The sequence below is a fragment of the Calypte anna genome, chromosome 13 (genome assembly GCF_003957555.1).
Source record: "Calypte anna isolate BGI_N300 chromosome 13, bCalAnn1_v1.p, whole genome shotgun sequence".
Lineage (NCBI taxonomy): Eukaryota > Metazoa > Chordata > Aves > Apodiformes > Trochilidae > Calypte > Calypte anna.
In genome coordinates this window covers 9861124-9875740 of record NC_044259.1, presented here as the reverse complement: position 1 = coordinate 9875740, position 14617 = coordinate 9861124, and the positions used below count along the sequence as shown (strand labels likewise).

Sequence of the window (14617 nt, the reverse complement as noted above, 5' to 3'; positions counted from 1 at the left end):
GGCAGTATCAGTAGGCAGCCTGCATGGCCTCCAGGAGCAAACATGCCTCAGTGCTCTGCTATTGTTCTGTCTGTATCCAAAGATCTGGTGGCAAGGACCAGAGGTGTCCAGCAGGTACCACCAGGACACAGAAATGGAAATGGGAGAGGAAAGCATGCATGGGAAGATCCACTGATCACGAAGGGGAAGAGAGATCTACTATTTCAGAAGATCCTATCAACACATACTTAAATTAATGGGATTTGAGTACAAGAATCACATAAGCAGGTGTAAAAATCTTCAAATGTAATTTATTAAGACATTCAGCTATGTCTGTCAGTCTACATCCAAATTTACTACTAAAAATAAAATAGTATCACATTTCACATTAGGAATACCGACTTTGAAAAACACTTGAGTCAAGCCTATCGTATAAATAAGTGACTAATTTCTCTTCATATCAAAATTCACATAAAAAATTGCCCCCTACTCCCACCTATTTCCCCACCCAAGTCCCTAGTTCTACTCGAAGCCATGATGCATGTAAAAATTTAAGTATGGACATGTCCTTGTCAAAGAAAAAAGGTGCAAACCTATTAACAGCTTTAAAAGTGGCATTTGCGGAGTCTGATCATACACAATAATGTACTCATTCCCAAAGTGCAAATATCGCCGGAGTTTAATACTGTTTTAATTCAGCTGCAAGAATTAAACATTACACAGCACAGTACTGAAAGGCCTCTATCTGTGCCCTAAAGCTCATCCCACTTTCCTCCTGCACAAGGTAGCAGAGGTCAAAGTGCTCATAAGAGCTTTAGTTTACTTCATGCAGCCTAGACTGTGCCCATTATTAGCAAAAGTTTCATATACATCAAAATATTGAAGACTCCATCATAAAAGTCAAGAGTCACTATAGATTACATTAATTCAAATGAGATTTTCCCACCAAGAACACCCAAAGCATACACATGACGTATTACGAGTGCTTCCATCTTCCAGTACAATCACTGCTGTTTTATCTTTGATTTTTGCTTACGTGCCATAAAAAATTTTGCCAGCAACCAAAGCTGCACCTCAGCCAGAGGCCAGCAACTCACTGCATTTACTGCCTCTCAGGTACCCTGAGACATGGCTGTATGCAATACCCTCTTCCTGGCCAAAACAAAAGCTAGAGTTCTGTCCACCTGTCTACAGCTTCTCAGACCTCTTGTTTGTCTTATCCTTCACTTATGTCTTAAAAACACTTGTTTCACCACAATTTGTTTCTAGACATCTTTCCTATGCCCACAGTTCAGACAACTTCTGGAGTCATTTCTACTACATCTCACTGGAGTTACCACTACCAAGCAGCCCACAAGAATCAGCATGGGAGATTACATTTTGACCAGCATTAACAGCTAAACTTCTTTCACAGCTGTGGAAGGATATGTTTTCCTCTGAGTCAAACTTGGATCTCTGAAATGTGTTTGCTTCCGTGTCATCCTTTGTCACCTCACAGCTGGACACAAACTCTTGGGTCTTGCGTGGGGCATACCTCTGGGGCTGCAATTAGTTCTGCAGCACAAACTGCTCCCTGGCTGGCCTCACATGGGCTTGTGTCACTGTCCATGCTTTGAGACCCCTCCACTGCAACAGAGGCCTCCAGATTGACCTGTCCATCAACAACCTGTCCATTGCTCTTGCTTGGGCTGTCTCTCATTTTTGGCCCATTGTCATGTTCAACACCAGGGGGCTCAGCTGCATCTCCAGGTCTGGCATTTTGCTCTGCACTATGATTTGGCTGTTGTACTGGCTCTGGTCCCAGTCCTGGTAGCTGTGAAGGGCTCTTAAGTTGGCAGTGGCACAGAGGGCAGGTTTCTTGCACATACAGCCACTTCTTAAGACAACCCGCATGAAAAAAATGGCTACATGGTGTGATTACAGCAGTTTTCATATCCTGAAAGACACAAAAAAAGAGAGATTGTATGATTTGCAATCCCATTCCTCTCCTCATCCCATATATCTAATAGGTCTTCTAACTGCAGAGGGGACAAAAAAAAAAAAAATACCCTTGACAGGGTACCCCAAAAAAAATTAAAAAAAAAGAATGTTTGAACACATTCAAACCACCTTTTCATTAACAAAAACTCTCAGTTACAGCAAAATCAGTTTACAAAAAGCAGAAAAATGGGTAAAGCAAATAACCTATTGAGCACTATATTACTCATGAAAGTAACTTATTTTACTAGCTGCATACTGAACTTGACAAGTCTGTAAGTATTTCAGCTCAAGCTGATCTTTTGACAGTTCTATCCTTACCTGGTAGCAGATGGCACAGATGTCGTTGTGTTGCTCCAGCTGCTCTTTTGTGGCGATGGGCAGTGATTTGATTTTATTCACAGCATCTCTGCGAAGAAGGAAACTTTTCCAACCCAGCTGGGCCCGCAACCACACATTGTAATAGGAGTGAATGAAGATGATCACAGAACCCATCACAGTCCATTCACCAAAGATTGTTTCTGAGACACCATAAGCCACCACACAGAGCGCGACGAGGAATTCCAGCAGCCGGTATGTGCCGTTTACATAATAAATCACATCATCCATATTTTCTACTGGCTCTTTTCTGAACTCCTCCACCATAAACAAAACATAAATGAAGAGTGTTCCGAGCACCTGTAACACAGTTTAAGACCATTAGCTCAGCATTCAGTTCTAAACTGCAGCTTAATTCATTCAGCATTATGCACGGAGCTCTGTACCTGCAATGCTCTCAAATCAGACAGAGGGCAGGCAAGCCCCAAATTAGTAAAATTGTTGCTGAGTTTCAAAACAAATACCAGACAATATTTCATGCAAAGCTTTTAAACTTGTTCCCAAGGAGTTACTCTTCTGTACATTCCTGAGTCCAGTATATACCCAAGTGCTGAGCATCATGAGGGGCGATTTTATAAATTCAGATAATTAAAAAGTTATAACAAATACTTAGTACAAAACATCTATGTTCAAAGCACATTAAATACAGGAAATCTGCTTTAAAAGAGCCATAGTTAAGTAACAATACGTAAATGAGCATACTAGAAAATCCCCTCAAAAGCCTTCCAGCTTTATAATTTGAAATAGACTTCTACTCATCTACGTTCTCAGACAACCCCTATGAGCTCCTTAGCTGAATAAACAGGATTTAAAAAAAAAAAAAGGAGATTTTATATTGTATTTTTTACTTCTGCTTTCTGTCATCCCTCTTCTTTACTCATAATGTATTTTCACCCCCCTAGAGTAGCAGGATGACACTTAATGCAAGGCTTCAGAGTTACTGCAGGGCTAACATTCTTACCTGGAGAGAGGTTAGAATACTGCTGGAGATAATGATCAACAGCCAGAAATCCATATGGAAAAACTGACAAATCATGTAGGCCATGTATGCAGGGAACACCAGTAAGAACAAACAGAGGCTGACTGCTCGGAAGTGCTTCCACAGACTCCTGCAAATAACACATTGGTTTTTTTAAATGAGATTTGAGTGTCATAATAAGAACAGGCTGACTGCTGGATGTAGGCATGTTAGATGTTTGCTCAAGGCTTTAACTTGTCAAAAGGAGTTTCAATTTTACTTGGGCAGTCTCATTCACAACATGCACACCTAAAATACCTACAGTTTAAAAACACTTCCCTCTTCTCTGACCTTTGCTTTTTTCAGTACAAAGATTATAAACAAAAAAATTAACCTTTAGTAATTGTCATAATGGGTTAAGTCACTGATTTGACAAATGAAGCACTTGAAATACTGTTTTAGACGAAAGCCCATTAAAATTAAGCAAAATTAAATATAGGTGTAACTGGTCACTTTTCCATATAAATAGAATTGTTCCTCTTGTCACAACTCTTCTGTATCTCCTTGCTAATATGCATGGGACAAAGTTATCTCCTTCCATTACCAGTTTTTATCCTACTGCATTTATAAGTGTTTTCTTCAATTCAGGGATCACAAAATAAGAAATGTAGCAACGACTTGAACATTCATCTCTGCCAGTACTTACTCTGCTCCTTCTTTCTAATCTCCTCCCCAACCTAAGCACACCATCAATCTTTTTACAACCACCCATTTGTAAAGGTTTTCAGAATATCTCCAGTGTTTACTGTACTAATTCTGTATGTTCCTCAGGTTGTATTTTAACTTTATATAGGTCTGAAAATGAGGTACAGAAAAAAGTTAAATTACTGATAGACCAGGACAGCAGCAGAAACTGGCTAATTTAATACAGTCTGAAGAAACACCAGTACACTACTGTGAGGTCTGCAATTCTGTGTATGGTGGTGAGGGAGAAAGGGAGAGCTGAAATGGAATTTATCCTGATCTTAGTTATTTAGAACTGGCTGGGAGATTTGGCTGAAAAGAGTTAAAACCTGTTGTCACCACAGACTACTTGATGCTCATATTCTGGCTCTACTCCCTTTCCTTTATTGTTATATTTGAAGGTAACACTGCTGAAGGGGGAACACACTGGCTCCAAGTAGCCTCTAAGCTAAACAAATCTGTACACATAAATAAACTTCTTATTCCTTAGCTTACAGGTTATAGAATGGAAAAAGACAAAAGCCATTAACAAAGAAACAAACATATTAATAGAAGAACACCAGATTCCAATACAGATCTTCAAAACACAAATTAACAAGAATCCCACATAATTCAAACATCTGCTACACTAATGCAAGCCTTCCACCCCTTATTTTCTACCCATAAACCCTGCCATTTGGGATCATAGTCTCACAAAAAATAGATTTTATAATACCTAATGCAAGGTCACTCCTATCAACTTCCCATTCACAATAGCTGCCTGAGACCATTGCATTAAGAGATTTACCCAATTGCAGAGGAAGTTAAGCAGAACCATTATAGAAATCCACACAATGGAGTCTGGGTGGGGAGGGCACAGGCACTGGTGTCCTAGACTTGCTTAAATGACACCAGAGTATCCTGACACTCTTGCTAAGGAGAGTAACCACAGAACAGTGTAATACTCAAAGCATGCAGCCAGCAGCTGCAGAACAGCACAGCTCACCACAAGCTGGATGGATGCACTTGTGAGCAAGAACAGGTAACCAAAGTCACAGTGAAAAGTATTACTATGTGCCTTTGAGGGAAGAGGACAGGGAGGGAAAAACCAAAGAATTTACCCTAGAAAAGAAATATGCATACAGAAAAGAAAGGGTAATTTTACAAGCTACTAAAAATCCAAAATACACAATCAGTTACTATTTTATCACCTCCTAAAAAAAGAACTGAGTAACTTTCATTTTAAGAAACCAGTCTCTTACTTGTCCCTTGAGGCTCCCAATGCTAAGACAATGGGGTCAGCAATTTCCAGCATGGACTGAAGTATGGATGCCACCACAATGAAAAGAATAATACTCAGAAGGAATGCCCGATGTACGACTTGAAGCTCAATCAAACCTGTCTGCACAGCCAGGATCAGCAGTGTGACTCCTTCAGTCATTCCCCTGCAGATCAACACAGTCAAAAAAACAATCACATCGTTCTGTGTCAACATTGATTCAAAAATACATCTAGAAATACGCTGTGTGTTTCTCCCACAACCCTTCAAATGTCACTGGTTTTAGCTTTTTATTGATGTCCCTGCTAAGGCTTTAACCAGAAAGGAAGGTTTTCAGAAATGCTCAAGTGTGTGGGATTAGGAACTAGCAAATTTCAGAGCCCTGCTCCTGACTGGTAGCATCTGGGCTACATCCAGCCCAGCAGACACCACCTAGTGATTTTAGGGACACAGGTTGTGCCTTAAACAAAGAACCCACCAGCTGCAGTGCTGCATATCCAAGCCCAAAGTAGCCCCACTATGTCTACACCTACACACCCATCAGTCTCATTCTTAGATCACCATGAGGACACTTTCCAACTGTTGTATTCCTCGATCATCACTCTCCTGCCCCTCCTTTGGCCCTGGGGAACATCCCTGACCTAATACTCAACTTGGCGTCCAGTTAAGGCAAATCAGCAATTTAGCCATTTTTCTGTGTACTCTCTCTGTACCCATACCAAATACAGCTGTCTATTTTTTGCAATCCCAGACCAAATTAAATGCCCCCAAGGACCACAATTTAGCACCAGCATTTGACACAGTTAAAGTACAGGCCATGAGCATTGCATGCTTCCCCAAAAAAGATGCTTTCTACTCCTGGCCAGCTCTAACAGCATTTTTGCTTCCACATCTTGGAATGAGAAAGAAAATCCCATAAAGTTTGTGTATGGTCTGAATTTTCTGTACAGTTTAGGGCTCAATTTAGCAAGAAAGGCAGTGTCCCATCTAAGACCCCAATTTTGTACTAGGCAAGTTGGGACAAGCATGAAGAAAAGGCATTTTTTTGCATTTTGGCTGTTTCCCATAGTAATTTACAGCCAATCCATACAAAGCCTCATAGATTAGTAATGTTTCACATGACCACAGGGTAAGTGAGGAAATGGAAATGTGAAGTGTTTATACTATTCAAGCATGTGAAAATTTTTCCAGTGACTCATGTAAATGAAAGCTCTAAGACAATCAAACCATGCAATTAGAAATCCCAACTAACAGCCTTGAATTTGTTACAGAAATGAGCCAACTCCCAAGAAGCCTGTGACAAGCTGTATTTTCATGTCAAATCTTTCCAATGCACACAAAGACTGGTATACCAGAAGTCTGTCAAGGATACCCAAGAGTTCTTAAGTTAGAAAATTGCAATTCAACTCATATGTTTCCATATAAATCCCTTTTTGTCTGTTTCTTGTTAGACCCTAGGCACCACAAGGCACTTACCTGTTCATAGCAGGATCATTCATGAATGCTCGGTAACCCTGCAAGTAAAACTTGCAGAGAGTCAGAACTCCCAAAGCAACAAAGGAGACTGTGAAAACCAATCCCAGCAGTGAATATGGAGTGCTACAGCATTCAGCAATACTGGGAGGAGAAAGCAGAAAAGAAACAAAAAGAAAAGGTCCATTAGTTAAAAACAATGTGATAAACTCTCCTCTTGTCCTGTTAACCATGCAAGCTGGTTTTAAAGTAAAATTTGATTAATGAAAATATTGAGAGCTATACAGAGCCACAGAATCCTCCTATTAAAAGATGAAGGTATTCTGATACTTCTTTCTGAGACCCAATTCCACCTCTGGCTCCCCAGCCAGCGCTGCTGTCAGCTGGAGCTGGGCTGTGCATTCCTCCAGTCCTTCCCCAGCGCTGTACCACACGGTGGCACTGTCCTACCTGTGTACAGTTTTCACAAGAGAAGTCGATTTCATAGCCTCAATGCATCCAGATCAGTTGCTGAAATCTCAGCCACTTACTAGAAACAGAGTTAAAGCACTCAGGCACTTGCCACTCAGCTCTGTAACAGTGCAAACAACACACTGATAAATACCATCGGGGGTTCTGACAGTGTTAACAACAGGTTTATGTAGTCAACACCTGTCTTTCAAATGACTGAGCCAGAAGCAGCAAACTAAAACAGTGAAGAATATTCTCCCTCAGCAGGCTTCTTCCTCTTTTGGTACAGCAATGAAGTCCCAACGATCAAGACCTCAGAATATATTTGACAGTGCTGAGAACAGCTGCATTACTTCAGCTCTTCTACCTTAGGGCTGCTCTTCTCCTGATCCTGGCACTCCAATACTTGGAGCAGACTAAGCCCCAGAGCAAACTTGGGCTTCTCAAACATTACTGCAAGAACAAGGAGTGCAGAGCAGTGTATGTCCCAACACTCAGTAAAGAATCAGCTGTCAGACACAGCTTACACACATGGAAATCCTCACATATACAGTGCAAGGTAATACACTGACAACCTCATTCAATTAAAATAAAAAAAATTAAAAAAAAAAATTTCACTTGTTGACCAGTGTAATAAACTTGTGAGAGAAATTACTGTGGTCAAAAAATGTCAAGCTAATTTACTGACTGAAGACTGAACTAGTCCAGAGCTCTACCAAGACAAAAGAGTTTTGAAGAAGCATATGCTTCAAAAATAAACAAAGTTTGTCCAAGAGACATTTACTTTGACTCTTAATGACTACTTTAACCTTAAATGTCCCTTGAAAGCAATTACATGAAATCAGAAAATGTTCATGTGTTTACATGTGCTATTTTCAGTGCTTCTGGTAAGCCTTCAAATTCTGCCTCTTCACCAAGCTGAGCAGGGTGAAAGGAATTTTTAAATGTTCCAGCAGGTCAAGGTGAAGAGAAAATAGTATTTAAAGCAGCGCTTTCTGTAGAATATTTGAAGAACTACATTTCATTTCAAAATATATTATTGGAAATCAAGAATGCCAGATTTTCTGCCTGATGCCCAATCTTTTTTGTCAGAGTAATTATAAAACCCTTCTCAAATTTATCTCCAGATGATCTACTACACAAGGGTCCCACAGGGACTTAAGAGAAGAGATGCCTGGGGAGCTTTCAGTATTATGCTTACAAGTGATGCACCAGTTTATACGTTGTCCCAGCAAGCTGAACTATTCAAGACTTCTCAAAAAATCACAGCAGTTACGTACTCATGGAAAGATTTTGAAACAAGGACAATGAAAGGTACAGTACAGTTTTTAAACAGCCAACAAGAGCTTTCCAGTCTGGAAAGTAGACCTATGCTACTCTTGATTTTAAAGAAAACAACTGTTAAGTCAGCTTTCTATTGTATGTTTTTTTCCCCAATAGATGAATTGAGTGACACTGAATGCAACTACGGATTCTAACAATCAAAATGGATTTTTCATTTTAAAGATCAAGATGAGCCATGAAACTCCTTGCCTCAGGATCTTTGAACCTCTGTACACTTGTCAGTTGAAAGGCAGAAAAGCACAAATTGATGGAAGAGAAGTCTTTTGAGAACTACTGAATACTTATGAACCATACCCAGCTAATGCAGCCTGACAGCCACAGCTGAATGTGGGACTGGATACTAGGAAGCATCCTGTTTCTCATATTATGGGTGGGTACTTTGCTTACTTGAAAGAACTTAAGAATGTGTCCCTCACCAGAATGATGAAACATACATACAGGGCTCAGAAAGCAACACAAGGATCAAAAGGACTGAATTTCTAACTAAAACTTCTCCGACTTAAAACCAATTTGTATACAGAAAACAACTTTGGGACCAAAGCTCTTACTAAAGCTATTCCCTCATCACAGGAATATTTTGCTTTCTTTGGGTACTCTCCCTCAGTTCTACTAAAGCTGTTTCTTCTGAATAGGATCCATGCCTCTGAAAGACAAGCTTAGCAAGGGGTTAATACACTGTTACTGAAATAAGGACAAATATTTGTGGACCATCAGAATGCAATAAAGCTAATCTAGGTATCTGGCTTCTAAAAGAGCACAAACATTCATTTCAAATGATAGTCAAAACAGAAAACCAACTATGTGCACATCAGTTAATTACCTTGTCAAAAAGAGGAAGAGAAGCCTCTCTCTTGAGGCAGGTTGGTCCCGTGTACTGAAATAGGAATAGATCTGGAGAGCAAATAAGACAAGCCAAAACACCATGAAAAGAACTGGGACAACTAGCTGGTTCCACAGAGACATTCCCAGAGCCAGAAGACCATACACTTCCACCACCTGGGCAAGACAGAGAAAAATGCATTTGTTATTGGCTCACAGCATTTGCAACATGAACACAGAACAATTCACATGGCATTCCACATCCAAAGGGAAGAGAGGACGTGTATCAAACTACAGTTTTCCAAAGGGAGAGCCCAGGTTCAGCACTGACATGTTACCAGCCTGTCTTGAAGCAGGGACAGGTACAGGGACAGCAAACTGTCAGCCCAGCTGAATGCCAGGGTGAGCTTACATGCCTCAGATTCAAGAACAACTCCTTTAGACCATTTTGCCCAGCTTAAGTCCCAGCAATGCTGTTTTAGCTATAGGTACTGCCAAATCACTGCACACAATGGATACTGAAATATAAGCCATATCACTTCAGCACAGTACACCTGCTTTGCTGACCTGGTGTCAAGGGAAAACTTCATAATTCAGGCATTTTAAGTATCTCAAAAAGAACACATACTTGACTTCTAACTGCTCCTAATCCACCACATATTTTGAAACTCATGCTTAAGAGTTATTTCAGAAGACTCCAAAGCTCAAATTATTTCTTTTGTATTTCAAAGACCAAGTTCATTTCCACAAAACTGGAACTTTATATAGCTGGACTTCAATAGGAAATCACTCATAACTATCATTTCCTCATCAGCTGCTTCCTACAACGACCTACAATCCATAATGGCTCACAAATTTTAACAAACACTAAAAAAGATGACTGCTTAAGTCTTTCATGATAAGCATGAGGAATGTCACATTCATGGGATCCTATTGTGGCTGATCAATAAGCAACATGCTGCTGGCATGGACATGGTCCCAAGCTCCTGCTTTTAGCTTTGCACACAGATTTATGAAGGACATACATATGCCCCCAGTAGACTCTCTTGGCCTGGGATCAATTTAAGCAATTCTATGCAGCTCTTGGCAGAATGATCTATCACATAGAAAAGGGTCATGCTACTCTCACAATGTAGATTTATAACCATGAGGTATTACTGGCATCTTCTGCTCAAATAGGCAGTTATGGTTCTGGATCTTTTAAATTATATCATAACCTACAGTCTATATTATACACACAAACAGAAGAAACTGCCTTGGCCCAGGTGTTAAAACATTCTCCCCTATGATGCTGCATTCAGGAAAAACTCCTGGTGTTTAACATTCCTATAATCCCTAAACTTCCCTCACTGACATCAAAACAGCAATCAAATCCAGACTAAACACCAGGATGAAGGCATCACTGAAAATTTACAGCTACCCAAAGTTACAGCAATGGAAATACAAGTAGGAAAGTATTCAAGACAAACCATAATATCCTCCTCTGGAATAAGCATAGTAAACTTGATTTGTAGTGGAGCTGCATTCATACTAACACACCATGAACCAATGGGTTTTTTCAGGTCTTGAATTAGTTTTTAATCAGCAAATCTACAAGATATTTATGAATGAAATCAGACTATGCCAGGTGCTGTACAAGCATGGAATGATAATCCTGTTCCCAAGACAAATTACATACATAATAAATAACTTGACAGTAATGATCAACATGACAGGCTCACCTTGGCACACAATGCATCCACTGCTGCCAAGTTTTTGTTTGTGCATGACAGATATGGCAGCAAAGAGCAGCTTTAAAAAGGGCTTTGAAGGAACTTAACAAGTTAGTTTCTGACAGCTTCTGGACTGAAGACCAGAAGACTGAAAACAAGTGGCTCCATTTAAAAAATTGCAGCAAGTAGCGAGAGCTGGTCAGTCAGAAGTCAACCATCAATCAAATACATGGAAGGACTCATACACATACCGTTTATTTTTATATAAATAACACATTTTATGATGTTTCTGTACCACTAACAAAATGCTTTCTAAATTAAATACGTATTAGATGTCAAAGCATTAACAAAATGGAAACATGACAGATCAGTCTTCTCTGTTTCTGGTGACTTTGACTGATGTCTCAACAATGCTGCTATTTTAAAGAAAATACTACTGACATTTCAAATCACTGTCTGCACAGTAGAAATAATTTACTGTTAAGAGACAGTGATTAGTACAGTCAAAATCAGCTTTAGTGTTACTCCTGATCTAACGCTACTAGAATTACAAGTGTTTCTCTACAGAAGGTACTTCTTGAAATTAGCAGCTACTACATGCATGCTCACTTAGAGACTGTAAATAACTTCCATTCTTCCACAATCTTGTCTCTGAGCCTGAATTTGTGAAGGACTAAGCAATGCCCAAGCAAAGTGGACATGCTCAGCTGGCCAGCAGTATAATTCAGACTAATGTCTTAACTGCCCACAAATTCTAAGCTACCATAAATTAAAGAGAATATGGTATGGATAGTAACCCATTTGTTTTGCTAAGAAAGCATAAGTTAACACATAAACCCAGCTGCAAAGAAGACAAAGTATTTTTTAAATTTCTTTCCAGCAAGAAAAAGCCCAGGCCAAGGAAAATAAAATAATTACCTTCTCTCTCTTACCTGGACAAGTTCTCTGTATGCAGATTTTGCCAAGTTATAGGGCACCAGAAGGTTTGATGCTAGGAAGTAGAGAACCTCCAAACCAGTGAAAATCATAGCGAATTTGTTGATGATGACAATGGTTTCCAAAGGGACCAAACAAAGTCGTGCCAGCAGAGGGAGCATATGAGCAGAGAAAAGCCAGATCTGTTTTGTTTTCATGACGCAGGAGCAAAGCGTACATACGACCAGCTGACCTGAAAACACGACACTGTATTTTATAACCAAGCTTCAATCTCCTTCAGAAAAAAACGTATTTTAGTACGTTATCTTTCCATAACACAGTTATCAGCAACCAGCGTATTATGACAGCTCTAACTAGGGCACAGCTGTTATGAAACCAGGCTTCTCTGGGTCACAGGAGTTACCCTTTTCAACCTATGGAAAGTGCACGTGATTAAAGAGATGTAAACGCAAAACACAAGCAGAATAATACTCAGATTAATATGAAGTCCCGGGAATAAACATATAGAGGATAACCAATCAAGTCATCCCTCTTTTTCCTTAATATTACCAGCTCAAATTTAAATGCCATCAGTATCTGTGTTTGCAGCAGCAGCTTTTCTGAAGCCCAGCTACCCTGTTATTTCCTTTCAACCTATGCAAAGAAAGTAATCAGAGGTCCCACATGGCTTTTAGAGCAACAATATTTACACTGTCAAGAGGAATTACTGGCTAAGAACAGCAACAGGAGAACAGTCAGGTCACCAGCTGAGACTTCAATAATTTCATAATGCCCCGAGGCAGTTGCTCAAAATAGTCACTGAAGCTTGCAAGTGACAGATAATTAACAACTAAATTCACCTTAACAGTTGTTAGGGACACGAGCACATCTCTCCTACACACCCAGGGACTTGGAGGGTGATACTTCTAGAAACTGACCACTCCAGTAATACTGCTCCCATCACTGAAAGTTGTAGTCACTGTCTTGGAGGAAATGGAATGGGATGAAATGCACATTACCTGGGTAAGAACACTCATTTCTCAGTAAGGAAAAAGCTGATTGTGTATTTTTTTTTAAAAGTGGAATCTTCTTCACCATCTATTCCAGCTCACACCTGAAAGCCTCAATATGGTGTACCAAGCCCTAGAGCCTATAACGGGCAATTTTGGAGCTACCTCTGCTGATGTTTGCATTTCAGACTCTTGGTGAAACCAGGAGTTACTTTTAACAAAACACAGAGTAACAAAATCAGGTCCTTTAAGGCCTATAGGTCAGCTCTAACTCCATGTGTTCACATAAGCTTATAGACCTTCAAGCCCTTCTGGACAGGTTGAGGAAAGAAGCTGTGAGAGAAGAAATACCAGTACCAGGGATTTGCTTTCAGTCTGCCTAGGAAAGGACTCCTGCTTTCAAAATAACTGCAGCTGAGCTGAAAGTAATCTCTAAACTCTACGACTTCAGCATAGAAAGTTCTTGTTCCTTCATACTGTCCTCTTTCAAGCTGATGTCCCACTGTCAATTTGGTAGATGTATTTTTGAATTAGAGGATGTCTTTTCAGAACAAGCACCCCTGCTGCTCTTAGCAAGGCACTACCAGCATCCTGGGTCTTACAAGCCTCAAAGGAATTACTCTACTCATCTTTTTAGAAGTTCAGCAGACTCCAGCTCTGAAGCTCCCTGTGCTTTGCTGTTCTCTGCCCACACACACATTGCTACAACCCTATTTAAGATACCACCAGAATTACTGCTGTGCTATAATTTCAGGAGTTTGGCACAGTCCACTTGCAAGAATTTCTGAGACTCATGGTAACTAAGGCAACACAGCTTCACACACAAAGGGGTAAAAATACCAGCATCCAATATGTTTTTCAGGATTTAGTAAAAGCGTCTTCATCTAAAATAAAATATTGTTACAACATCACATTAAACAATCCAGCACTTTTTGGGATGACTCCAGAGCTCTCTGACCATGAAGCAGGACCTTCAAGATCAGTCTCATGTCATTCAAAACCCACTTTCCTCCACCAGAGATGTACCAACCACCCTGGTCATCCCTGCTACGCTCTCTGACAACCCCCTCTCCCCAACCACCACCTTTTTAATTTAAACACTGATCAAAAGTTACTTGTCATGGGAAGGAGAGCTGTACACCATCAAAGGAAATATATGGAACAACTTCTCTAGAGGCCTCAATCTGTTTCCTGAAGTCTGCACTTTGTTAATTCTCAGCCTCTTCAGGAAGAGCCTGAAAATTCCTTCAGTGGAGCTTTTAGTGACTGGTACTTCCCACTTTAAACTGTGGTAGCAGCACCTTTGTTGAGGACAGATTCACCAAAAAAAACCAAACCAAACAGTTTATGCCCAAGTGGGACTATGCACCATCAGTCATCATGCATAACACAGCAGGAACAGTCAGAAGAAATTACTTTTTACCTCATATCAAATCATAAAAAGATTCTGACAATCTAGCTCTCTACACAAGACTTGCAAATCCAGCTGAATGCTTGCACTCTGTAAACTTAAATGCTGTGGAATGAAAACTGCCAGACACAGCTAATGAACCTGACAGCTGGAATCCTCCTGCAGGACACTAGGCTCCTCTGGTAGGAA

General features: G+C 40.1%; 1 protein-coding gene across 3 annotated transcripts in view; it reads right to left on the bottom strand.

The window, feature by feature from the left end:
• Positions 1-272: 272 nt before the first annotated feature.
• Positions 273-14617, bottom strand: part of RNF145 (ring finger protein 145) — a 42018-nt gene continuing 27673 nt past the window's right edge. For all 3 annotated transcript variants that reach the window (XM_030459198.1, XM_030459200.1, XM_030459199.1), the window contains exons 5-11: positions 12025-12260; positions 9382-9557; positions 6771-6911; positions 5278-5460; positions 3296-3443; positions 2278-2634; positions 273-1915 (exon numbers count right to left, since the gene is read on the bottom strand). In XM_030459198.1, the coding sequence (XP_030315058.1) occupies positions 1472-1915; positions 2278-2634; positions 3296-3443; positions 5278-5460; positions 6771-6911; positions 9382-9557; positions 12025-12260 (1685 nt within the window). In that variant the 3' untranslated portion in view covers positions 273-1471. The remainder of the gene's footprint in view (positions 1916-2277; positions 2635-3295; positions 3444-5277; positions 5461-6770; positions 6912-9381; positions 9558-12024; positions 12261-14617) is intronic.